Raw genomic sequence first — 27,627 nt, forward strand, 5'->3', positions numbered from 1 at the left:
TGGTTGTGAAAATAGCTCAAATATTTGACCCCCCCCCGAACCTATAGCGCTACCAGCAGTGCTTAGATTTACCATTGAGTTAGATCTGTTAAAATAGAGCCCTATGGTTTCATTTGTGAAATATATACAGAATATGGTTTTATGAACTAAATATTTAATATATTCACAGATCATAGTTTTATTTGTGAGTTATGTTGAATATACGCATGGATTGTGGTACACAGAATAAAGAAACTAACTTCTGCTATGTTGCAGAATAAAGCAAGGTGGTACAGATCTGTGTGAGCGAGCGAGCGCTTGTGTGAGAGAAGCCCCGTTTATACCTGGTTCTAACATGTCCTTTGTCTTGATCTTGTCCACATTCATATTGTGTCCACATTTTTAGATGGGTGTGTAGACAATTAAGACTCCTTGTGATCTGATTGTGATCAAATCTTAAAAGTACAAACGGACAATATCCGCACGAAGGATGCATGTTAGAACTAGGTATAAATGGGGCGGGAGTGAACGTGTGTGTTTGTGTCTGTCCCTCTGAAACCTTATTCTCTCTCCCCTCTATTGAAAGTTTTTTCTTCTTCTAAGTATGCTGTCTTCCAACAGACTCTAGATCTGTTATAAATATAGCAAATCTTTATTTTACATAAGCTTGTTTATTAAAAAATGTATTTTCTTTGACAAAGTAACAATTTTGACCAAACACAAAAGAATGACAGAAGCATTTTTTTTTACAGCCAACGATTGATTCACCCTTCGCATTTAATTTTCAAAATCTCTGCATTGCTCAGAAATGACAAACAATCCAAGGGGGAAAAAAAGGTACGTTTGAATGGGTGTTTCGATTGGTTGAACACCATCAGTTAGATATATTGGCTGTGACCACTACAGTGGGTTGTAATGCCCATCCCATGCATATGATACACACAAAAGAGAACAATGACAAGTTCTACTCTTGTTATGAGACATTAGCTGCAGACATTTGAATACTCTGTGCGTCACTGTTTGATATAAGCTAAATCGGTAAGGTAAGAGGCATTCCTTAACTTTTGCAGAAAAAAAACATTCCTTATGTTTGACCATGGATGGGTATAGTTCTAAAGTTTAATACTTGGTTAATGACGAGACCCCAGAATGCAGTACACAGAACTACACCTTGAACAGAGGACTAATGTTTTGAGTGGAACAAGTAGTTATTGTACGTAGAGGAGSTGAACTAGTACCAATACTGAAAGAACAGAGACATTTAAATTCCGTCATACTGCTCTGACACATTAATAAACTGTAGGTGTTTTTCCTGTAGATAAATATAATATTACTTGGTTAGGTATAACCTGCTCTTTCCCATGGAAAACATTTATTTCAGTCCAAAAAATAGCTAATACACAGATAGTGGCAGCATGGTTATAGTAAGCAACAGTAACCCCTATCCATAAAGTTTGGTTAGACAACTAATTCTCAAATAGTTTGTTACCAAATAGCGGGGTGCTCTTTTATGACAAACTATACAAAACCCCTTTCTCTTCGGTTATGAACCTTTAACACCAAAACAACACAACATCGGCAAAAACAGAGCATTATTGCACAACAAATAGATTGAAATAAATAATTTTCATTTTCCCCCCCCACCGCCCTCAATGTATTCATAATTTCATTGGCTAATACATTCGTAGAGAGACCGCCTCCAATTTGTTTCATCCAATGGGAATCCTGTGGTGACAAGGGCGGTAGAGGTACACCCACCAACTTCATCTCCGTACGGACAGTGTCACCAGACCAGGGACACAAGTGTCACCACACATCTTTGCCTGACTGGGATGCAGCAACGGGCCGCAGGTTGGGGGGTTTGATCTTGAACACAAAGATGTGCAGGTGGGAGGCGATCTGGTTGCAGACGCTGACGCAGTAGCGCACCAGGTCAAAGATGGACAGGAACTGGAGAGAAACAAGACAGAGGATGGATGTCAAATAGTCAATTTAAGGCTCCCTATATACAAAACTGGTTGTGCTTTTTATTATATGGTCAATCATCTTTTGAATAAATTCCCCTTGAAAAGGTATTTAGTATTTTATTAGGATCCCATTAGCTGCTGCCAAGGCAGGCGCTACTCCTCCTGGGGTCCAAACAACAACAAAAAACTTCAAAAAAAACGAAATGGCACAAATCTAAGCTAGCCATCTACATTGTACTGCAAAATAAGTAAAAAGGGTGAATCCTAACTTTCATTTAAGTTTCAATTGGCCTGGAACGTGCACATGGATGAACCGATTGAGGTGTAGACTTACTAGTGCCACCCAGAGGACCAAGTACTCGTCTATGATGCTATTAAAATACTGGTCCAAGAAGAGCAGCCCTGGCCCCAGGTAAGCCAAGTCATGGAGAGACATCTCACTTTTGGTCATATGAGCCACCTGTAAAAAAGAATATATATATATATATATATAAATACAATGGGGCAGTGTTAAGTTAAATAAGGAAAAACAATAGAGTCCAAAAACATTGGACTCGAGTTGGGATTCAATGCAAGGCGCGTTATAGCGCAGCACACTTACAGACTTTWAAAAAAGTAATTTACTCAAGCCGACAGCTGTATACCAAAACAAGCCAGGCTGCCAATTTGCTGAATAAGGAATCCCAGATTTTAGCTTTAACCCTAAGTTAACACAACTAAAACAGGGCACATTAGGCCAGTGTTCCAACATCCACACCAACATACTATTTAGAATGAAGCAAAAGATTGGACATGTATTCCAAGTGGTATACTAGTGTGGATTTGGGAAGTAACCTGGCTCTTTCGGTGTTTAATGTTTCAGGCCATCTGCTTCCTCACCACTAGCTTGTTGGTGATCTTGGCCGACACAAACCCAAAGGCCAGGACGTAGAGACAGGGGTGCTTCTCAAACAGCTGGGACGCAGACTTCTTGTAGATCATAATAGCCAGAGTGATAACTGACCCTATGTGGAAGAACGGTGACAGGACACTCGTTCCCTGAGGAAGACGACGGGACATGGATGTCACAATCACTGTACCTAGCTGTATGTCACAATCACTGTACCTAGCGTAGTCACAATCACTGTTACCTAGCTGTATGTCACAATCACTGTACCTAGCTGTATGTCACAATCACTGTACCTAGCTGTATGTCACAATCACTGTACCTAGCTGTATGTCACAATCCACCATGTACCTAGCTGTATGTCACAATCACTGTACCTACTGTATGTCACAATCCACTGTACCTAGCTGTATGTCACAAATCACCTGTACCTACTCTGTATGTCACAATCACTGTACCTAGCTGTATGTCCACCAAATCACTGTACCTAGCTGTATGTCACAATCACTGTACCTAGCTGTATGTCACAATCACTGTACCTAGCTGTATGTCACAACACTTACCTAGCTGTAATGTCACAATCACTGTACCTAGCTGTATGTCACAATCACTGTACCTAGCTGTATGTCACAATCACTGTACCTAGCTGTATGTCCACAATCCACTGTACCTAGCTGTATGTCACAATCACTGTACCTAGCTGTATGTCACAATCACTGTACCTAGCTGTATGTCACAATCACTGTACCTAGCTGTATGTCACAATCACTGTACCTAGCTGTATGTCACAATCACTGTACCTAGCTGTATGTCACATATCACTGTACCTAGCTGTATGTCACAATCACTGTACCTAGCTGTATGTCACAATCACTGTACCTAGTCCTTCTCTAAAGTGATCAATAAACTGCAAGGTAAGGTTCTGCAGAGCAGTCAGTGGCTTGGCTGAAACAAATGGAAAAAGTCTAGGCATGATAGGCATCCACTGTCACCATTTTATGGAGGCAAAGAAATGAAGAATGGTATTTAAAGAGCGAATGCCACTAGAAAGCAACATCTTGTTTTGAAAATGCCCTATGCGGCATCGATATGAGTCAGACAAATGTATTCTAGTGTCAAAAATGACTACAAAAGTGTAAATAGAATCATTTTGATCAAAGTCAGTCATCCAAATTTTGTTGAATTGAGTATTTATTAGGATTCCCAAATACTCTTCCTGGGCTCCAAACAGGAAACAAAACAATTAAAATACATCATATAATATACACAGACAGTACAAAACATTAGGAACACCTGCTCTTTCCATGACAGACTGACCAGCTGAATCCAGGTGAAAGCTATGATCCCTTATTGATGTCACCAGTTAAATCTACACCAATATCCTGTTATTATTTGAGATATTSAAGTATTCTGTGTTTGAGTTGACAAACAAACATCATATCCCATTTACAACAACCGAAAAGGCTTGTATCCCGGTTATAAGAAACACAGGTAAGATGCCTGGGATATGCTGATCTAAAATGGGATACTGTGGCATGTTCACCACTTATGCTGTTTACTGTTGTTTTTGCGGTCTACGCAGGCAGTTTCTCATATCARGGGTGTTGTGTTTTCATCCGAAAACATGGATACCATGTGTTTGATAACATTCCACTTATTCTGCTCCAGCCATTACAATGAGCCAGTCCTCCCCAATTAAGGTACCACCAACCTCCTGTAACTGTCACCCATATCATATTACTACCTGTTGAAATAACCAATACAATGAGCAGCAGGACTGTAAACCTTCCTTCCTAGACTGTAACTAAGTCACCTTTTATCAGCCATACAATTCAACTGGATCCTCGTCAGCAAGGATGGATCACGTCTTACTTACCGCTATGGTGGATCCGTTCTTTCCTACACCTCCCGTGAATATGACCCGGAAGTAGTTGGTGCAGGAAAAGATGGCTCCTGCCACAGTGAGGATGGCTGGAATGATCTTAATCTGGATGTTCACCCCAGGGATCTGTGTGTGTTAGGGAGATTAGTAAGAGCCCTGTTCCAATACTTTCGAAATGCATCCTTCCTACCATCCTTTAAGTAAAGACAGATCAGAATTTGTTGGATTGGTYAAAGTAATAGGGCGGTAACCTGGCTTTCACCTATCCAATCACTTATTAGATTTGTGCTTACCTCCAGGAAAGAAGGAAAGGATGCATTTCTGAAGTATTCACACAATCATGAACCAGGACGTGAGTCTGAACACTTCAACCAACATGCCAGATCAAATGCATCAAACTACAATGCGTGTAAATATTAGCATTAGTGTCATTTTTTCAATTCGAAGCAGTAGAAACAGGCCATAATTTGCTGAATCAAATGGGTTAAATGCATTACCAAGAACTGCCAAAAAGCTGATCCTCCGATGGCAGCCAGCAAATACATGATTATAATGAAGAACTGCACTTCAGTCACATCAATGCTGAACGGGCAGAGAGACAGAGGAATCATGAGCAACCATTAGTGATTTCACATAGCACTCATGAAAAACAACATGCACATAGCACCCCCTAGCAGGTCCTGCACAAACTGTACCCAATCCTCTTGGTTGTGAATGTGTGTGTGTGGAGTGTGGAGACCATTTCCCTTGAAAGGCTGAGAGGAACCTGATCTGTTAAAGTATTTTTAGTTTTTTTCTGTCTGACAACCTACTTAGCGCTTACTTACTCTGCTTACATCATATCAAATCATATTGTTAAATAAAATCAACCATACTCCAAGGACATTCATCCCTTGTCCTTGTGGTCGTTCCRGAAASCCAATCGGATTAGCCGATGTTGATATGTGAAGTTCCATCAAAATCTAAATCAGCTGCTAATGTCCTGGTGTCAACGTCAACACGGCTGCTGGTACAGAATGTACTGGGTGAACAAGCTGTCGTGACAGACCTATCATTGTTAAAAACGATCAGAATAAACATGTTTAGTTTGAGGCCGAAATATAGCCATTGATCTTAAAGCTTTGCACCAATGGTTGTGGTGGGCCCAAAATGTGTCGTAAATTATAACTGGCCCAAACATTTATGTGAATTCCATCATCTCTCCGCTTCCTAAAATGATTCCAGTGGTCAACAGAGATGAACGTAATCTAGGATAGCTCACATCTAATCAAATACCAAATTACAGTATCAAAGCGATGTGAGAACGAATGAAACAGGGTCTATAAGAAAGTTGTCCTATTGCATAGGGATTGTTGGTGTTGGCGATGAGGGCAGTCTGTGCAGGAAGTGGGGCCTGATTGCCTAATGGACACAAAGGTTATCTTCAACAGGGAAGTCACGCGGATTATGCTCTGGTTTTACCGTTAAGTTCCAGAACCCGGGCCCAAACGTGGCTGTGCACGTCTAACATAGCTACACGATCAGATACTCTGACATCAAATCTGCCCACCAGGGAAAAGACAAGGTAGCTCTGTGACATAGCTAGATAGACACTGGGCTTAAAACCCGGCTATGAAATACACATCTCCCATCTACATGTAGGCCTATGACAAAACAGCATGTGGTTACTAAATGTTCCCATGGTTGCATACATACTAGACAAATACTAAAGAGTGCAATTACATAGCCATTTTATTCAAACATTTCAGGACCCCGTGTTCATAAAGCGMCTCAGAGTACTGATATAGGATCAGTTGAGCCTTTTTGTTCAGAAAGAATAAGAAGGGGGACCTGATCCTAGATCAACACTGCGTCCCCCACTCACTCACATGCCAAAGCGCAGGGTGCCTGATACGTAGGTCTGCCAGTGGGCACAGTAGAACATGAACATGCCGGCGAAGCAGCAGAAGAACATCCAGTCGGGGTCAGTGCCAAGCTGGACGGCGATGCAGGTACCCAGGACCACAAACACTGAGGGAGGGGCAGAGGAGGAAGTCCGAGAGAGAAAATGAGTGAGTGAGAGAACGAGTGTCTGTTTGTGCTATCATGCCAACTCCTTCTCACTCATTGTAATGGCACAAGTTTGGCTTGACAATGACAGCGATCAATGGGGTTGGCAAGTGCACAAATATATCTGGGACCAGGCTAGGTATCATCCTTACTGTGCTTAATTGCGTGTGGAAAGGAACATGGGTAAGAAAAATGTATTTTACTGTGGGTCAAGTACCAGTGACATCAATGGATGCAGAGAGGGAAAGAGAGAGAGCGACAGAGAGAGAAACAAGTTCAATTACACAAGAAAAAAATTATATAATACTACTGAACAAAAATATATAAACGRAACATGTAAAGTGTTGGTCCCATGTTTCATGAGCTGGAATAAAATATCCCAGAAATTTTGCAGATGCACAAAAAGCCTATTCTCTACAATTTTGTACACACATTTGTTTACATCCCTGTTTGTGAGCATTTCTTCTTTGCCAAGATAAATCATACACCTGATAGGTGTGGCATATCAAGAAGCTGATTAAACAGCATGATCATTACACAGGTGCACCTTATGCTGGGGACAATAAAAGGCCACTGAAATGTGCAGTTGTGTCACACAATGCCACAGATGTCAGTCAAGTTGAGGGAGTGTGCAATTGGCATGCTGACTGCAGGAATGTCCACCAGAGCTTTAATGTTAATTTCTCTACCATAAGCTGCCTCCAACATCGTTTTAGAGAATTTCGTAGTACGTCCATCTGGCCTCACAGCAGTTTTCTGACGTCAATGTTGTGAACAGAGTGCCCCATGGTGGTAGTGGGGTTATGGTATGGGCAAACATAAGCTATGGACAATGAACACAATTGTATTTTATCATTGGCAATTTGAATGCACAGAGATACCGTGACGAGATCCTGAGGCCAACTGTGATGCTAATTTTTTTTTAAAGGTATCTGTGACCAACAGATGCATATCTGTATTCCCAGTCATGTGAAATCCATAGATTAGGGCCTAATTAATTTAATTTCAATTGACTGATTTCCTTATATGAACTGTAACTCAGTAAAATCTTTGAAATTGCTGCATGTTGCGTTTATATTTTTGTTCAGTATAATAATAAATTGGACTTATATAGCCCTTTTCAAGGACCCAAAAGTCACTTTACAATTGTAGAAATTAAACAAACAAAAAAACAGTAGTCAAAACATCAGACTAAACAGAGAGGGGTGGGCTCATGGAAGGGAAAGAGTGTGATGTAACAGTGTATGGGGGGGGGGTAGGGTTGGGGTTTGTATACAATCCCAGATAGGGTAAGATACAAACATGTTTTAGGGTAATGGATAGGGTGAGGGTTTGGGTTAGGTGGTGCTCAATATGCTTTGCTTGTATGTGGTGGGGCTTTAGGAGGGACTGAAAAATGGCGATGGACTCGCCGAAGCTCTGGAGCTTCGACCTGAGGACGACAAGGTGAGTGGATTCGGGGTAAACTTTTAAAATTGAAATATTAAAGATATGACAGATCAGACGCCTTGTATATAAAGGAGTGAGATCTGTAGAAAGACAGAGTGGCTGTGGAATGTGTTGGGAGAGAGGGAGAGTGTCACGGGAGTGCGATAGGTGATACGAGAGGACATCTGTGGATTAGGCGAAGGAGGGGTTGAGATCAGGAGGTCACGTCAGATCCCCTGAAGGGAGAAATAATGGTTTATTATCCTGTTACCCTCTTCCTGTCGAACCATACGATGTAAGGATTGGAGAGAAGGAGGGGTGTCTAAAGTGGAGTATATATACTGTACACACTTGTGATGGTGAGAACACATTTTGCCTGAATTACAGCTGTAACGACCCTTTGGGAAGAATTCAACTTGTTTAAGCTTCTCTAGTGTCCATGAGTTATTTACTCTGAAAAATGAGGACCTAACAGAGGTAGGGGGAGTAAGGTGGTGAAGGGCTTTGTAGGTTAGAAGGAGTATCTTGTAATCAATGCGTTGGAAGACAGGGAGACAGTGGAGTTCACGGATTACAAGGCTGATGTGCTGCACAGGACCCACAGTGTGGGTGAGAAGTCGGGCTGCAGAGTTTTGAACTATTTGTAGCTCATGGAGGGAGTTGATGCCGGAGAGTAGTGAGTTGCAATAGTTAAGACTGGAAGAGATGAATGCATGTATGAGGGTTTCAGCGGAGAGGACGGGAGAGATGGGACCTTAATTTGGCAATGTTGCGGAGGTGGAAGAATGAGGATTTGACWGTCTGTTTTATGTGGTGCTCAAAGGAGAGGGTGGATTCCAGAGTGATGCAGAGTTTGTGGGAAAGACAGTGGTGTCGTCAATGGTGAGGGTGCCAGCTTTGGTAAGGGTGGGTTTGGTGCCTATGAAAAGGAGTTCCGTTTTATCACTGAGCTTGAGGGAGTTTTGTTGTATCCATGATTTTATTGCAGAGCGGCAAGAATCAATAATATGGGTCAGAGGTGGGTTGAGGGATTTTGTGCCGAGGTAGATCTGTGTGTCATCAGCATAGCAGTGGAAGTCAAGGTTGAAGTGATGGAGGATCTGACCAAAGGGGAGGATGTAAATTATGAAGAGTAAGGGACCCAGCACAGAGCCTTGGGGGACACCCTGTGTAACCACAGCTGAGTCTGAGGTGTGGCCACTGACGGGAGATCTAGCGTGTAAGTGGGACAGCAATAGTAAGTAGTTCAGATCATTCAGACAGGAATGATTAATTAGCTTTAAGAAGACGGTACACAAGGATAGTGGTCATGGAGAAGGATGATTTGCACCCCAATTAGTATACTGGTCAATTGTTTGGTCGTTAGGCTGTTGGTCGACCGAGATTGTTTTAGTCGAGCAGGAACAAATTACACACACACACACACACACACACACGGTCAAAAGTTTTAGAACACCTACTCATTCAAGAGTTTCTTTATTTTTACTCATTTCTACATTGCAGAATAATAGTGAAGACATCAAAACTATGAAATAACACATGGAATCATGTAGTAACCAAAAAGGTGTTAAACAAATCAAAATATATTTTATATTTGATATTCTTCAAATAGCCACCCTTTGCCTTGATTACAGCTTTGCACACTCTTGGCATTCTCTCAACCAGCTTCATGAGGTAGTCGCCTGGAATGCYTTTCAATTAACAGGTCTGCCTTCTGAAAGTTCATTTGTATAATTTCTTTCCTTCTTAATGTGTTTGAGCCAATCAGTTGTGTTGTGACAAAGTAGAGGAGTATACAGAAGATAGCTCTGTTTGGTAAAAGACCAAGTCCATATTATGGCGAGAACATCTCAAATAAGCAATGAGAAATGACAGTCCATCATTACTTTAAGACATGAAGGTCAGTCAATACAGAACATTTCAAGGACTTTGACAGTTTCTTCAAGTGCAGTCGCAAAAACCATTAAGCGCTATGATGAAACTGGCTCTCATGAAGAAGACTGCCACAGGAATGGAAGACCCAGAGCTACATCTGCTGCAGAGGATAAGTTCATTAGTTACCAGCCTCAGAAATTGCAGCCCAAATAAATGCTAACAGACACATGCAGCCCAAATAAAAGTAACAGACACATCTCAACATCAACTGTTCAGAGGAGACTGCGTGAATCAGGCCTTCATGGTCGAATTGCTGCAAAGAAAGGGGTACTAAAGGACACCAATAAGAAGAAGATACTTGCTTGGGCCTAGAAACATGAGCAATAGACAGACCGGTGGAAATGTGTCCTTTGGTTTGGAGTCCAAATTGGAGATTTTTGGTTCTAACCGCCGTGTCTTTGTGAGATGCAGTGTGGATAATCTCTGCATGTTTATTTCCCACCGTAAAGCATGGAGGAGGAGGTGTTATGGGGTGGGGGTGCTTTGCTGGTGACACGGTCTGTGATTTATTTCAAATTCAAGGCACACTTAACCAGCATGGCTACCATAACATTCTGCAGTGATAGGCCATCCCATCTGGTTTGGGCTTTGTTACACTATCATTTGTTTTTCAAAAGGACAATGACCCAACACACCATCAGGCTGTGTAAGGGCTATTTTACCAAGAGGGAGAGTGATGGAGTGCTGCATCAGATGACCTGGCCTCCACAATCCCCYATCTCAACCAAATTGAGATGGCTGCTTTTGCGGTCTGACTTATCCCAAACCAACAAGTGCTCAGCATGTGGGAACTCCTTCAAGACTGTTGGAAAAGCATTCCAGGTGAAGCTGGTTGAGAGAATACCAAGAGCGTGCAAAGCTGTCAAGGCAAAGGGTGGCTATTTATAAAATATATTTTGCTTTGTTTAACACGTTTTTGGTTACTACATGATTCCATATGCGTCATTTCATAGTTTTGATGTCTTCACTATTATTCAACAATGTAGAAAATAGTAAAAATAAAGAAAAACCCTTGAATAAGTAGGTGTTCTAAAACTTTTGACCAGTAGTATGTAATGTAATATATAACACCTAATTATCTTAAATTTMTACTATTTTCCACACACACACTACCAGTWAAAAGTTTGGACACAAACTGTATAAACACAAACTCACTTCCTTGACAACAGCTCTGCATTGCTCCGCGAAGCGCAAGAAGTATGAATGRCCTGACTTCTGCTGAGGCCATATCACCGTAAATGTTGCATGGACAACGCAGACGTCGGATTGACCATTCACCCAGATGCACAATGCTCTTCTCTCCAGAATGCGCTCTCTCCCACCAATTTGTGCACATTCATTGTTTCATAACTTCATTTTGTGAATTGTTTGCYTTTGATTGTTAGTGTATATCAATTCCACATGACATTTCACCAGTAGTACATGTACCGTTAATTCCTATCATTTCTGATCTACAATGTTTTACTTTGGTTACGGTCATTTCTTTTAATGCATTCAATATTATTCCAGTCTTCTTGTTCTCATTGTCGYAGTGGAKKCATTGTTTGCAGAGTGCACAACCTATGCTACACTTTGAGAGAAAAAAGTTGTGGTTTATTTAATTCCATTTACGAGTTCTGTCAAATGTAGTCATTGTCTTTTGTTTTGAGCGCTCCTGTCAATGTTGAGTAAGGACGTTATAAAATGTGCCCATTTGGGSATCTGATAGTATTTCTGATTGGCTTAACGCACCACCACTAATGACCCGTGGAGCATCTCAAAGTAATGTTGCTTTCTTCAAGCAAACYAAGTCTGTTTTTACATCCATTGAGAATTCCAATAGTTCCTCAATGTATTTGAAAAATCTTTCCAGCTCTCTCCTATTCAATAACCACGCAGCGTGAAAGGGAAAAATGTCATGCTCGGATACAGTGGATACGTCATAAAATAGGCTTCTTATCAGTGCTTGACTTGGACTGAAATGGGTTCTGGTACTCATTTTGAGTGCTGGTACGGTTTATATTTAGGTGCAGGAGCTCCACAYTACTTTTGAGCTAATATTCTATAAAGAGGAACGGGAGCTCAAGCAGGAGAACATTTGAGGTGCCGGTAGTCAGCTCCGGTGAGCTGCTGACCAAGTCAAGCACTGCTTCTTATCCCTTGCGCAAATAGCCTACAGCTGTGTCTGTCCTGAGCTCACTGGTGCAGGAAACTGAGGGCACAGATTATTTTATACAATGTTGCAAGTTCGCTAGCACAAGCTTTGGGCCAGATCCAAGTTGACACAATGTTTCAAGTTCAATGTAGACAGGCCATGTGTAGCCAATGTGATTTATAGGATTTTTTATTTTATTTTTTAAAATCTGGATATTTTCTACCTGCAAGCTGCATTGTTTTTATTTGTTGGCTTAATGTAGACTATTTTTACATAGTTGGCAATAAGTTACTTTTTACGTTTGTATAATTTTCCTTTAGATTTGGAAATAATTTGTATTAACCACGACAATGACTTTGAGATATGAAGACATTATTATAAATTAAATGAAACTGTTTTCATGAAAATGTGCATATGAAAACTATAAAAGGGCATGCAGATTGGTAGAAATGGTAAGATAAATGGTCATTCCACATGAGAAAGGTTGCCGACTCCTCGTGTAGCCTATTAACAGCAACTTCAGGAGAGTAATGGCAGAATCTGTGAAAGCCAGCAGGAGAATAGTTGGGTTAGGTTCAATTTTTTGTCTTCTGGTTATCTAGATCTCTGGTGCTCTCGAGACATCAAACCGTAAGCTTAAAGCATCAAACAAGCTCATTGCACATAGTTGATTTTATTAAATCACATTAAATCTATATGGAAAAATAGACATTTAAAAATTGAGCAACCGATTGGTCGAAAGACCAGACGACTTTCGGTCGAACAATATTTTTTTCCGGGGACAGCCCTAATGCAAATTATTCTGTTTAAGAACGTACAGTTGAAGTCGGAAGTTTACATACACCTTAGCCAAATACATTTCAACTCAGTTTTTCACAATTCCTGACATTTAATCCTAGTAACAATTCCCTGTCTTAGGTCAGTTAGGATCACCACTTTATTTTAAGAATGTGAAATGTCAGAATAATAGTAGAGAGAATGATTTATTTCAGCTTTTATTTATTTCGTCACGTTCCCAGTGGGTCAGAAGTTTACATACACTCAATTAGTATTTGGTAGCATTGCCTTGTTTAACTTGGGTCAAACATTTCAGGTAGCCTTCCACAAGCTTCCCAGAATAAGTTGGGTGAATTTTGGCCATTCCTCCTGACAGAGCTGGTGTAACTGAGTCAGGTTTATAGGCCTCCTTGCTCGCACACACTTTTTCAGTTCTGCCCACACATTTTTTATGGATTGAGGTCAGGGCTTTGCGATGGCCACTCCAATACCTTGACTTTGTTGTCCTTAAGACATTTTGCCACAACTTTGGAAGTATGCTTGAGGTCATTGTCCATTTGGAAGACCCATTTGCGACCAAGCTTTAACATCCTGACTGATGTCTTGAGATGTTGCTTCAATAAATCCACATAATTGTCCATCCTCATGATGTATCTATTTTGTGAAGTCCACCAGTCCCTCCGCAACAAAGCACCCCCACAACATGATGCTGCCACCCCGTCTTCACGGTTGGGATGGTCTTCTTCGGCTTGTAAGCTTCCCCTTTTTCCTCCAAACATAAGGGTGGTCATTATGGCCAAACAGTTCTATTTTTGTTTCATCAGACCAGAGGACATTTCTCCAAAAAGTACGATCTCTGTCCCCATGTGCAGTTGCAAACCGTTGTCTGGATTTTTTATGGCGGTTTTGGAGCAGTGGCTTCTCCCTTGCAGAGCAGCCTTTCAGTTTATGTCGATATAGGACTCGTTTTACTGTGGATATAGATACTTTTGTACCCGTTTCCTCCAGCATCTTCACAAGGTCCTTTGCTGTTGTTCTGGGATTGATTTGCACTTTTCGCACGAAAGTACGTTCATCTCTAGGAGACAGAACGCGTCTCCTTCCTGAGCGGTATGATGGCTGCGTGGTCCCATGGTGTTTATACTTGCGTTGTTGTTTGTACAGTTTGTATTGTTTGTGCAGATGAACGTGGTACCTTCGGGCCTTTGGAAATTGCTCCCAAGGATGAACCAGCCTTGTGGAGGTCTACAATTTTTTTTTTCTGAGGTCTTGGCTGATTTCTTTTGAATTTCCCATGATGTCAAGCAAAGAGGCACTGAGTTTGAAGGTAGGCCCTGAAATTCATCCACAGGTACACCTCCAATTGACTCAAATGATGTCAATTAGCCAATCAGAAGCTTCTAAAGCCATGACATCATTTTCTGGAATTTTACAAGCTGTTTAAAGGCACAGTCAACTTAGTGTATGTAAACTTCTGACCCACTGGAATTGTGATACAGTGAATTATAAGTGAAATCTGTCTGTAAACAATTGTTGTAAAAATTACTTGTGCCATGCACAAAGTAGATGTCCTAACCGACTTGCCAAAACTATAGTTTGTTAACAAGAAATTTGTGGAGTGGTTGAAAAACGAGTTTTAATGACTCCAACCTAAGTGTATGTAAACTTCCGACTTCAACTGTAAGTGTTTGTTGTTTATGTCTGCAAATGTGTTATGTCTACATCTCCGCCTTAGAGCGCGTGTTTGTAGGAGTCTGAGTGCATTTTGTCCTTTGTAGTCTGAGTGTGTTGTGTATGTTTGTTTGAGACTGTATACACACGCTCCAGCACACACACACACACACCTGTCGAGAGGGAGTCACAACCATGGTCAAAGAGCTCTCCCAGCGGGGTGCTGTTATTGGTGCGCCGTGCCTGCTTCCCATCGATGGCGTCCAGTGATTGGTAGATGAAGAGGCCCACTGCACAAGACAGGTATGCCCACAGAGGTGCCTGAAAGGGAAAGGGCACAAACATTCAACATCATAAATGAGGCAGCTCTCAGTGGCATCAAAAACTGTCACAATAATATTATTAGTCTAGTGCTCATCGACATTCACAGAAAAGCACGGGTTCGGCCTTCATGAACGTCATTTCCATGTTTGAGTAATACGGTTACATTTGGCATTTAGCAGATGCTCTCATCCAGAGTGACTTACATTCAATGCACTCAACTAAGGTAGGGAAGACAACCACATTTATTGCAAGTAAAACACTTTCATTTAAAAAAAGGGAGCTATCAGCAAAATCAGTGCTAGTAAGAAAAGACTAGTATGTGGGGTTGCTATGGGTTCAACCAAGGTGCTCTTTGATGTCACTTAGTTGGCCTGTTTTCTTTAAAAAAGAGCACGGTTGGGTTGTTGGTGCTGGGTTATTGAGATACTGTATTACCCAGCGGGTCAGATCAAAAGACTGGAGGCGTAGTTTAGTAGCCACGTGGCTTTCAGATAGTTATTTTTAACCACTCACGAGAGTAAATGTCATTCCTGTTCTGTTGTATAGTTCTCACAAGTTAAGTTTGAACAATTTCATTTTTGTTCCTTCAAATTAGGCTTAGAGTAGTGTATGAGTTCTCAAAACGCCTATGCAAAGCCCATTGTTGGGATAGATAACACCATATTATACTACATAATAAAGCATCTTAATATTCTAGAAGAATGTGTCAAATGCAAAACTTGCAGTATGTGGGTAATTCCACGGTAACATAATGACGCTGAAACTCTGATTTTTCACTTTAAAAGTATACCAAACAAAAAACATTGATTGCTAAGTTAAAACAAACCATACAATCTATGCACAAAGACAAATATTAAGAATTTCCCATGTAAATTTGACAAAAACACATTTCAAACCAAAGAATGTAAAGATGTAAAGTTTGGTAACAGAATGATGTTAAAATCTCCCTCTGTTTATGTGATCATGTTTTCCAAAATCTTAAATATCTACTCTGAATTATTATTCAAATTGTCTGCAGAAAGAATGGGGTGTCAGCTATGATATGACACCTTGAGTTTGAAAACTACAGCAAGTGGATTAACCTCTGGCAACAGAGTCATGGTAACAGAATGACATCATGGTCCCTGATCTGTACTTTACAGAAATGCATAATTATGAATACAATTCTCTTCATGGTGATGTATAATGAACAATAGATGCATTTTATATGGCGCTTTTCATACAGAATCTCAAAGTTGCTTTAAAACAAAAAAATGTAGGGAGCTGCTCCCTCCGTCCACTCAGACTGACCATCAGATGCAGGCCATTGGTCCAGTAAAAAAAATAAAAAATTATTATGCTCACTCAGCTGTGCCTCACAATACAACAATTTACACTACATGACCAAAAGTATGTGAACACCTGCTCGTCGAGCATCTCATTRCAAAATCATGCGGGACCAACTCTATATTAATGCCCCTTTGCTGCCATAACAGCCTCCATTCCTCTGGCAAGGCTTTCCACAAGATGTTGGAACAATGCTGCGGGGACATCAGCCACAAGAGCATTAGTGAGGTCGGGCACTGATGTTGGGCGATTAGGCCTGGCTCGCAGTCGGCGTTCCAATTAATCCCAAAGGTGTTCGATGGGGTTGAGGTCAGGGCTCTGTGCAGGCCAGTCAAGTCCTTCCACAACGATCTCGACAAACCATTTCTTTATGGACCTCGCTTTGTGCATGCGGTCATTGTCATACTGAAACAGGAAAGAGCTTTCCCCAAACTGTTGCCACAAAGTAAGAAGCACAGAATCATCTAGAATGTCATTGTATGCTGTAGCGTTACAATTTCCCTTCACTGGAACTAAGGGGCCTAGCTCGAACCATGAAAAACATCCCCACACCATTATTCCTCCTCCACCAAACTTTACAGTTGGCACTAAGCATTGGGGTACGTAGAGTTCCCCTGGCATCCGCCAAACCCAGATTTGTCTGCCGGACTGCCAGATGGTGAAGCGTGATTCATCACTCCAGAGATAGCGTTTCAGAATTCACCGATTAGTTTTCCATGCGGACCAATTTAAGGCAAAGAAACCGTAAATGACTTGGTAATAGGAAATAAAAATATATTTAGGATTGACCAATGTAGATATTTTCAAATATACGTAATATTGATTTGAAATCTTTTGGACATCAAAGCAATCTTTAGGGAATCCTATTTGAGTCAGAAAAGGATATTCATACGATAGGTAAGCTATACATACAGTTGAAGTCAGAAGTTTACATACACCTTAGTCAAATACATTTAAACTCAGTTTTTCACAATTCCTGACATTTAATCCTAGTAACAATTCCCTGTCTTAGGTCAGTTAGGATCACCACTTTATTTTAAGAATGTGAAATGTCAGAATAATAGTAGAGATAATTATTTATTTCAGCTTTTATTTATTTCATCACATTCCCATTGGGTCAGAAGTTTACATACACTCAATTAGTATTTGGTAGCATTGCCATTAAATTGTTTAACTTGGGTCAAATGTTTTGGGTAGCCTTCCACAAGCTTTCCACAATAAGTTGGGTGAATTTTGGCCCATTCCTCCTGACAAAGCTGGTGTAACTGAGTCAGGTTTGTAGGCCTCCTTGCTCGCACACGCTTTTTCAGTCTGCCCACACATTTTCTATAGGATTGAGGTCAGGGCWTTGTGATGGCCACTCCAATACCTTGACTTTGTTGTCCTTAAGCCATTATGCCACAACATGCTTGGGGTCATTGTCCATCTGGAAGACCCATTTGCGACCAAGCTTTAACTTCCTCACTGATGTCTTGAGATGTTGCTTCAATATATCCACATAATTTTCCGTCATCATGATGCCATCTATTTTGTGAAGTGCACCAGTCCCTCCTGCAGCAAAGCACCCCCACAACATGTTGCTGCCAACCCCCGTGCTTCACGGTTGGGATGGTGTTTCTTTGGCTTGCACGCCTCCCTCTTTTTCCTCCAATTATAACAATGGTCATTATGGCCAAACAGTTCTATTTTTGTTTCATCAAACTTTGTCCCCATGAGCAGTTGCAAACCGTAGTCTGGCGTTTTTAATGGTGGTTTTGGAGCAGTGGCTTCTTCCTTGCTGAGCGGCCTTTCAGGTTATGTCGATATAGGACTCGTTTTACTGTGGATATAGATAATTTTGTACCCGTTTCCTCCAGCATCTTCACATGGTCCTTTGCTGTTGTTCTGGGATTGATTTGCACTTTTCGCACCAAAGTACGTTCATCTCTAGGAGACAGAACGTGTCTCCTTCCTGGTGTTTATACTTGCGTACAATTGTTTGTACAGATGAACGTGGTACCTCCAGACTTGTGGAGGTCTACACATTTTTTTCTGAGGTCTTGGCTGATTTCTTTTGATTTTCACATGATGTCAAGCAAAGAGGCACTGAGTTTGAAGGTAGGCCTTGAAATACATCCACAGGTACACCTCCAATTGACTCAGATGATGTCAATTAGCCTATCAGAAGCTTCTAAAGCCATGACATCATTTTCTGGAATTTTCCAAGCTGTTTAAAGACAGTCAACTTAGTGTATGTAAACTTCTGACCCACTGGAATTGTGAGACAGTGAATTATGAGTGAAATAATCTGTCTGTAAAATMTACATGCCAAAACTATAGCTTGTTAATAACAGCACCTCTTCAACTCCAAGAGGCTGAAGAAATTTGTCTTGTCACCTAAAATACACAAACTTTTAGAGACTGAAAAACAGCTTCTATCTCAAGGCCATCAGACTGTTAAACAGCCATCACTAACTCAGAGAGGCTGCTGTCAACATACTCAAATCTCTGGCCACTTTAATAAATTGACTTATTAAAAGGTATCACAAGTCACCTTAAATAACGCCACTTTAATAATGTTTACATATCCTACATTACTCATCTCATATGTATATACTGTTCTATACCATCTATTGCATCTTGCCTATGCCGCACGGCCATCGCTCATCCATATATTTATATGTACATATTCTTATTCATCCCTTACATTTGTGTGCATAAGGAAGTTGTTGTGAATTTGTTAGATTACTTGTTAGATGTTACTGCATTGTCAGAACTAGAAGCACAAGCATTGCTACACTCGCAATAAAATGTAATCTGCTAACCATGTGTATGTGACCAATTAAATTTGATAGTTGCGCGATTGTGTTCAGATTGATAGATAGGATAGCCTGAACATGGGAAAGTTAATATGGTGTGTCTAGCTTTAACGTTTCAAGAGTTAGTTTATGCAAACGTATGCAAATTGTTAGTTTATAAAGATTTGAAAGACTTTGAAGTTAGGATAGCCTGAATGTTTAAAGTTAGTCTTGTAGCTTAATTGGCCAAGGAACAGGATTCTTCTCAGTATTCCTATGGTTCTCATTCAAACCCATGTTCATTTATTCATATTTAAAATGGTTGTAGTTCAAAAAGTATACACAGCATCAAAAATCCTTTGACAAGCAAACTAAATTGGGGCAGTCTAAACGTTTCAACGTTGATTTGGAGTTGATAGCTTAAAAATGGTGACAGAGGAGATTCACAATTCAACCAATCTCCTCTGTCACCATTTTTATGCTATCAAATCCTAAACCAACGTCGAAACGTTCAGACTGCCCCAACTTAGATTGGTAAAACAACCAAAGTTGTAGTATGGGCATTTGAAAAGTTAGTTTCGTTTAAATAACTTAAACTGTAGAGCAGGCGAAACAAATATAATAATAAACCTAGAAAAGTACATTTCCTAAAGGAAATGTGGTACGCTTGCTTGCTTGTGAAATATCGATTGATAAGATGGGATAGTCTGAACATTTGAAAGTTGGTTTGGCAAACTCGAGCTTGAACAGTTCAAGAGTTACTGTTGGTGATTTATGCAAAAATGTATGCCAATTTAAAAAATATATATATTTCATAAAGGTTTTAGAGTATTTTAAGTTAGGCTCGGCTGAACATTTTAAAGTTGATCTTGTAGCTTAATTGACCAAGGAGCAGAACCATTTATACTGAACAAAGATATTTTAAAAACACAACATGCAACAATTTCAACAATTTCAAAGACATCCGACAATTTATATAAATAAATGAGGCCCTTATCTACGGATTTAACATGATTGGGCAGGGATGCAGCCATGGGTGGGCTTGTGGGGGCATAGACCCACCCACTTTGGAGCCAGACCACCCACAGGGGAGCCAGGCCCAGCCAATCAGAATGAGTTTTTCCACTCAAAAGAGCTTTATTACAGAAATACTCCTCAGTTTCATCAGCTGTCTGGGTGGCTGGTCTCAGGTGATCCCGCAGGTGAAAAAGCCGGATGTGGAGGTCCTGGGCTTGTGTGGTTACACATGGTCTGTGGTTGTGAAGCCGGTTGGACGTACTGCCAAATTCTCTAAAATGCCGTTGGAAGCGGCTTATGGTACAGACATTTACATTACACTTTCTGGTAACAGCTCTGGTGGACATTACTGCAGTCAGAATGCCAATTGCACACTCCCTCAAAACTTGAGACATCTTTGGCATTGTGTTGTGTGACAAAACTGCACATTTTAGAGTGGCCTTTTATTGTCCTCAGCACAAGGTGCACCTGTGTAATGATCATTCTGTTTAATCAGCTTCATGATATGCCACACTTGTCAGGTGGATGGATTATCTTGGCAAAGGAGAAATTATCACTAACAGGAATGTATTTGTACTCAAAATTTGAGAGAAATACGCTTTTTGTGTATGGAACATTTCTGGGATRTTTTATTTCAGCTCATGAAACATGGGACCAACACTTTAGATGTTGAGTTTATAGTTTTGTTCAGTATAGCATTGCAATGACTGTATTCCTATTCTTTTCATTCAAACCCATGTTAGACCTGACTGCAGTTCGGCATCGTAACCGACTTCAGTGGGCAAATATTCACCTTCCATGGCCACTGGCACATTGGAGAAGTGTTCTCTTCACGGATGATTCCCGGTTTCAACTGTACCGGGCAGATGGCGTGTATGGCATCGTGCAGGCGAGCGGTTTGCTGATGTCAACTTTGTGAACAAAGTGCCCTGTGGTGGTGGGGTTATGGTATGGGCAGGCATAAGATACGGACAACGAACACAATTGCATTTTAACGATGGCAATTTGAATGCATAGAGATTCCATGACCAGATCCTGAGGCCCATTGTTGTGCCATTCATCCGCCGCCATCACCTCATGTTTCAGCATGATAATGCACAGCCCCATGACGCATATTCCTGGAAATTGAAATGTCCCAGTTCTTCCATGGCCTGCATGCTCAGACATGTCACCCATCGACGTGTACAACAGTGTGTTCCAGTTTCCGCCAATATCCAGCAACTTCGCACAGCCATTGAAGAGGAGTGGAACAGAATTCCACAGGCCACAATCAACAGCCTGATAAACTCTATGCTAAGGAGATGTCGTGCTGCATGAGGCAAATGGTGGTCACACCAGATACTGACTGGTTTTCAGATCCACGCCCCTACCTATATATTTTTGGGGGTATCTGTATTCCCAGTCATGTTAAATCCATAGATTAGGGCCTAATGAATTTATTTAAAAAATTGACTGACTTCCTTATATGAACTTTGAAATTGTTCCATTTATGTTTTGTTCGGTATAGCTAGTGACAAATTTTACGAGCTAGTGTCCAATCCTTGCCTCGTTTCCTCAAATTCTTCTGAAATCGCATTGGAGTAGAGGATCTAAGGTCCCTCCCTTTGACCTCCGCCTCTAATGAGCTTTGAGAGAAATTGAGGAAACTAGGATGGAGTAAGGGAGGATTTGACAGCTAGTAACATTTTCAGACACAGCCAAGGGAGTGACATTTAAGTTACGGTTTGTGACATTCTGGTGTTTTACCGCAACAGTGTTCATCAAAGACTGTTACTGTAAACTGGTTTAGAATATGGTTCTCACATACAGACCATGTGTATAGTATTAGGCTATGTAGCATACTTATCTAGAAAAAACTGCAGTAAACATTGGAAAAACAATCATATCTATACTTTGGCTCCAAATGGGTAGGCTATATCTGACAATCAATACTTTTCAATCAAGAAATTCTGAAGGCCCTTGTCTTTTCTCAATGTCCTGTCAGTAATGTACATTAGTCGTACAGCTGTGACAACAAACATTGACCTACTATTCCATGGTTATTACTTAGTAGCAATAACTGTTCAATAATTAATATGTGGGTGCTCAGTGGGAGGGAGGGTCACGTGATAGACAGTGTGTGAAAGGGCCCCAACGTTAAATTCTCCCCCGTGGCCTAGAATTCCCAGCGGTGCCCCTGCACCTACCTGTTCAGTGGCAGTGGGGCAGTAGTACACCAAAACCAATGTGGTGAGGATGTTTGTGGCCAAGCCCACGATAGTGATGAGGTTGGGGGCTATCCATGCCGGCACACGCGCCACTAGCCACTCCCAGTAGTGCTGCATGAAGGGCTCCAGAAGGGAATGGCCTGCACTGCTATACCTGTGCTCCTCCAACTTCTTCAGCTGGTGGCGCGACAGCGGCGGAGCCGGCAGCTGGATCAGCTTACTCAGGACACAGGAGTTCCCTCCACCACTGCATGTTGTGGTTGGGCCTGCAGTGGTGGTTGGCCTGTAGGATGGGTCCATTCTCTGGTCCTGAGGGATCCATGTCGTTGTCCCCCCTGCCCCCTGGGCTTCCTTCGCCGCCCGGGTCCGTGGAGCTCTTTGACCAGCGTTGTTACTCATGGAGGAAGCCGAAACCACACTTCACGTGGCGCCCACTATGCCTACGACTGCCTCCACCCTGGTACTATTCAGGGAATCCACAGTGGGGTAACAACCGTTTTCCTGGGCTTGGCCCTTATGAGGAGAGAGAGTTATTTTTTACTTGACAGTATGTTTTGGTGAGCACAATTTGACTATGGAAACATGCTGGGCACAAGCTGCAGAGGGAGGGCTGGTAAAAAATAAACTCCTAAACCATACATGCATATCACAAGTTTCCTGATAGATTGTGCTGATATTACAAACAGCAGTCAGTGAGACAGAGTAAATAAATGCAAGGCTTGCATTATAGCTAAAGCATTGAATTAGCATTGAAGGGTATATACTTAGGGCAGACATTTTTAAGTCTTCCTATAGTGAATAGTAACCAAATCATGTCTACAAAAAAAGCCATTCAAAAGCAATGTTAAATAGCTAGGAAGTTCATGTCATGTTGCCCTATGCAATAATAGTAGTTAGCAACAAAATCAACTGGTCAGCTAGCTAGCTAGCTTGCTGGCTATCAATATATGTAGCTAACTAAACATAATAGATTGTCAACACCATACAATCATGATCATGAAAAGCTGAGACATGTTGAAAGCAGGCGTCCTTCGGAAATCTCTTACCTTTATGCTTGATTCTATGCGGAAACGATGGCCTCTATCGTGGTCTGCCTGAGAGCTAGTGTGCTAATTTAACTATGCGGCAACCTCGGACTCTTTTGTCAGTTTATATGTAACTAACAAGTGTATGGACTAGCCGCAGGAGTCTAATTCCKGCACAAATGAGTCTAGTTCCCAACGAGCTATGAGTTGTTTTTGTGGTTATAGCGGAGAGGTATTTAAGAAAAGCAGAGCGATATTTGACAGGGAATAGGGATATCCCACTTCCGTCGCACAATAGGCCTTTCACTTGAAAACGTTTCACTAAGGGGAGTGGGGGGAATCTTAGCTACGGGTGCATCAAAAGCCTTATCCGGTCAAAATAAATATATATAAAATAATATATATATCAACGTCAATAACCAGGTTTACAATCGAATTTTGTATGCGAGTAAAGTACATGTCGAATGTTTTATGCGAGTAAAATACGTCAGATAAAAAATGTCATGCCATATTGGAATAGATCATGCTAAACGAGGTTGGAATGTTCTTATATAAATTCAACAGAAGAGAATAATTTGTTAAAATCACCCTGGATGTATTAGAATTGCATTGGAGCATACTTATTTCACTGTACAGCCTTATGGATTGTGGATCAATGGCATGGGATGTCAGTGACACACAGAGAACATCAGTATCGTAGCTCTGATTTTTATTTAACTAGGCAAGTCAGTTAAGTTAAATTCGTATTCAGGGTAACTGCCTTGTTCAGGGGCTGAACGACAGATTTAACCTTGTCAGCTCGGGGATTTGATTTGATCTTGCAACTTTACAGTTACAAATCCAACGCTCGTGAATGTTTTGGAGCCAGCTAACTCTTGAGGGCGTTGGGAAAAAATATATTGGGTTCTGAGTAGGCTGATACCCCATTTCATTGTTCCCCAATCGTTATGTAAGGCTGTACAGTGCAATATGACTGTCAATACGCACAATAGGTTGACTGGGGAGATGATATCCCACAGTCAAAGTCCCYCAATAAGAGCTACGACGCAAATATTTCCGTAAACTCTTCACAGTTCTCTGTGTGCCACCAAGTAGACTGATACCCCATTTCATTGCTTCACATTCCAACCTTGTTTAACATTATCTAGTCTAAATGTGGCATGATTCCACCGATTGTAACCTTCTGCATCACTTTCAAAGAGGTACTTTTATTTTGAAGGCAAACCGCAAATACCACCATTGTGTCTAATCCTTATTGTGGCTACCTTCACAACACATAACCCGGTCCGATAGAGCGTCACTAACCAGATTAAGGTAGCTGGCTGTTTATAACGTTAGCATTGGGCAACAGGGTTATGTAGCTGGCTAGCTATTTATTTTCACGAACTGAAGTTCAATTTCAATAGGCGAACAACAAGTGGCTACCTAGCTAATACTTACTCACAAGGATTCCTAAATCATTGCTAAGAATAATGAAAATGACTGCAGTTTCTACTGGTCATTGTTTTCAGGTTGGTTGTATTGGTGCTCGCTAGGTACCTAGCTAAAGCTAGCTTCCCCATAAATTCCGTTCAAACAAATAATGCTTTATTACCAACGCGGTATTGTAAACACATAGTAGTGGTGGCGCTTGGCTTGTACATGCAATTTCAGAACACACAACATTCTATAATATAACTGTTATTTGACGTGTCAAATTAAAAGCTTATTTAATGCGTCGAATAGTGTTATTTGACGTGTATATTTTTTGACATGCAAAGACCCAAACGGCGTTCCATAGGATGGGATCATTATGTGTTGATAAAATTAATAATCCGACAAATGTCGGTGGAAACGCTTTTATGCGCAAATATTGATATAATAACCATCTTTTTTTAAATGTATTAAGAACAATTATAATACAATATACAAACATAACGTACAAATAAAATCTAAATAACACATACACTTTATACACTGGGGTATACACATTAAACAAAAATGCACAAGGCTTCACTTTAAGCAGCATTTTCAAATAATATTTAAGTTCAACTTTAAAAAGTAAGAATTTCGGCTTTACTTTGGCCCACTTGCGTTTATGTATATAATATTTACCATATATGATGAGATTCATGATATTATGTTCTGATTAAAGTCCTTATCATGAAACAAAAGTAAAACATCTTTACCATCAAGACTAACCCTAGCACCAGTTGTACAACATGACATTTTTTAGATCATCCATCCAAAAGATGTGAGTACAAATACATTTTAAAAAGTCTTATAGTTTCATTTTCAATTTGACAAAACACAAACTTTTCATCGATATCAATTTTAAATCTTGTCAGTACCTGGATCTGGATCATTACTGGATGTACTGAACAGTACTGGATCATTTTAAAACACTTCACAAACTGTTACTGACACAATACCTTCTACTTAAGTTCCGTACCGCATTCCAATTAATATGTTAAAATTCAGAATTCCAGTATACTTTTGCAGGAGGAAAAGAAGGCTTGGTACTCACCTTCCTTAATGTAATTAATAGTGCATGTTTTATCCTTGATGCATACACCATCTAATAGAACACTGAAATTGAATTCCACATTCCTCTCAATAACATAATTTCCCTGTAAAAGTCTTATAAGGCTGTAGGTATTGCATCAAAAAACTGGAATTCCATATCTATTCAAAAACTCAACTAAACTATACATTTGTCCATTTTTGAATAACTTTCTTAAACCATCTATGGAAAAATAATTCCAAATCAAACATCTATGAGGGGAGAAGCTATGTTTATATACAATTATATACCTTGTTTTATCCCTCTACTTATTTGAAATCTGGGGGTAGTTCCATTGGGTAATTTAATTGAGCCATTTCATTCCATTATACAATGTCTGAATATCTTGTTTAGAGTAATGACGAAAGCCAAAGAAATCTACTGTTTAAAAAATAAAATTAAGGTCTATTGTATCGAATGCTTTATAAAAATAGACAAATAAAATAAATCTGTCTTCATTTATAATGTCACTATAATCTATTAAATCTAAAACCAAACAAATATTATTACAAATGTGCCTCCCCCTCATGAATCCCAATTGATAATCATCAATAATTGTTTCAAGACACATCTTTAATCTTTCTGCAAAGATAACAATTTGTCTTCATTATTAATTCAAGTTAGAATAACCATCATATCGAAGTAAAGTTGGAGTCACACGATGACATGTTGTATGGTCCTCACACTACGTGTGTGTCACACTAAGCATGCAGTTTATTAGGCTACAGATGACACAAGACCTGGCCGTCCTACAATCTAAACTAGATGCCCTCAATCTCACACAAATTATCAATGAACCTACCAGGTACAACCCCAAATCCAAAAACACGGGCACCCTCATAGATATCATCCTAACCAACCTGCCCTCTAAATACACCTCTGCTGTCTTCAACCAGGATCTCAGCGATCACTGCCTCATTGCCTGCGTCCGTAATGGGTCTGCGGTCAAACGACCACCCCTCATCACTGTCAAACACTCCCTAAAACACTTCAGCGAGCAGGCCTTTCTAATCGACCTGGCACGGGTATCCTGGAAGGATATTGACCTCATTCCGTCAGTAGAGGATGCCTGGTTATTCTTTAAAAGTGCTTTCCGCACCATCTTAAATAAGCATGCTGTCACGGCTGTCGTAAGAACGGGACCAAGGCGCAGCGGATGTTGAGTTCCACATATTTAATTCAAAGAGAAACTTAAACAAAATATATCAATAAATGAACAACTAAACGTGACTACGTGGTGCACAAACACAAAACAATATCCCACAAACACAGGTGGGAAAAATAGCTACTTAAATATGATCCCCAATTAGAGACAACGATTACCAGCTGCCTCTAATTGGGAGTCATACAAAACACCAACATATAAAATATAAACTAGAACACAACATAGAAATTATAAACTAAAATACCCCCTAGTCACGCCCTAACCTACTACACCATAGAGAAACAAGGGCTCTCTATGGTCAGGGCGTGACAGTACCCCCCCCCCCAAAGGTGCGGAATCCGGCCGCAAAACCTGAAACCAAATGGGGAGGGTGACTGGTGGTGGCTCCGGTGCGGGTCGTAGGCCCCCCCCAGACCCCAGATCCGACCATGGCGCCGGGCTGAACGCCATGCCTGGACTGGGCACCGGCGCAGAGGAGGGCTCTGGCCATTGAGCTGGGCTGGTTGCCGTACCTGGACTGGGCACCGGCGCAGAGG

The 27,627-nt window shown here is 40.8% G+C and overlaps 1 protein-coding gene across 1 annotated transcript; it reads right to left on the reverse strand.

Moving 5' to 3' along the window:
* Positions 1-630: 630 nt before the first annotated feature.
* On the reverse strand, positions 631-23,699 carry LOC111976690 (choline/ethanolaminephosphotransferase 1). The gene is made up of 9 exons (XM_024005712.2): positions 23,406-23,699; positions 22,339-22,872; positions 14,882-15,029; positions 6,583-6,724; positions 5,212-5,296; positions 4,709-4,840; positions 2,826-2,984; positions 2,281-2,406; positions 631-1,929 (listed from the first exon to the last, which is right to left on the reverse strand). Exons 2-9 carry the CDS (start codon positions 22,756-22,758, stop codon positions 1,786-1,788), a joined length of 1,356 nt encoding a protein of 451 aa, XP_023861480.1. The 5' UTR covers positions 22,759-22,872; positions 23,406-23,699; the 3' UTR covers positions 631-1,785.
* Between the last annotated feature and the right edge of the window lie 3,928 nt (positions 23,700-27,627).

Source organism: Salvelinus sp. IW2-2015, linkage group LG17 (assembly GCF_002910315.2).
Source record: "Salvelinus sp. IW2-2015 linkage group LG17, ASM291031v2, whole genome shotgun sequence".
Classification (NCBI taxonomy): domain Eukaryota; kingdom Metazoa; phylum Chordata; class Actinopteri; order Salmoniformes; family Salmonidae; genus Salvelinus; species Salvelinus sp. IW2-2015.

What these genes read in the sequence shown, in the direction of transcription:
- LOC111976690 (XM_024005712.2), bottom strand. Translation starts at nt 22,758, where the DNA reads ATGAGTAACAACGCTGGTCAAAGAGCTCCACGGACCCGGGCGGCGAAG. An exon ending in TTGTGACTCCCTCTCGACAG is followed by an intron (nt 6,725 to 14,881) that starts GTGTGTGTGTGT and finishes CCCCTCCCTCAG; the next exon opens with TGTTTGTGGTCCTGGGTACC. An exon ending in TGGTCCTCTGGGTGGCACTA is followed by an intron (nt 1,930 to 2,280) that starts GTAAGTCTACAC and finishes GTTTCTCTCCAG; the next exon opens with TTCCTGTCCATCTTTGACCT.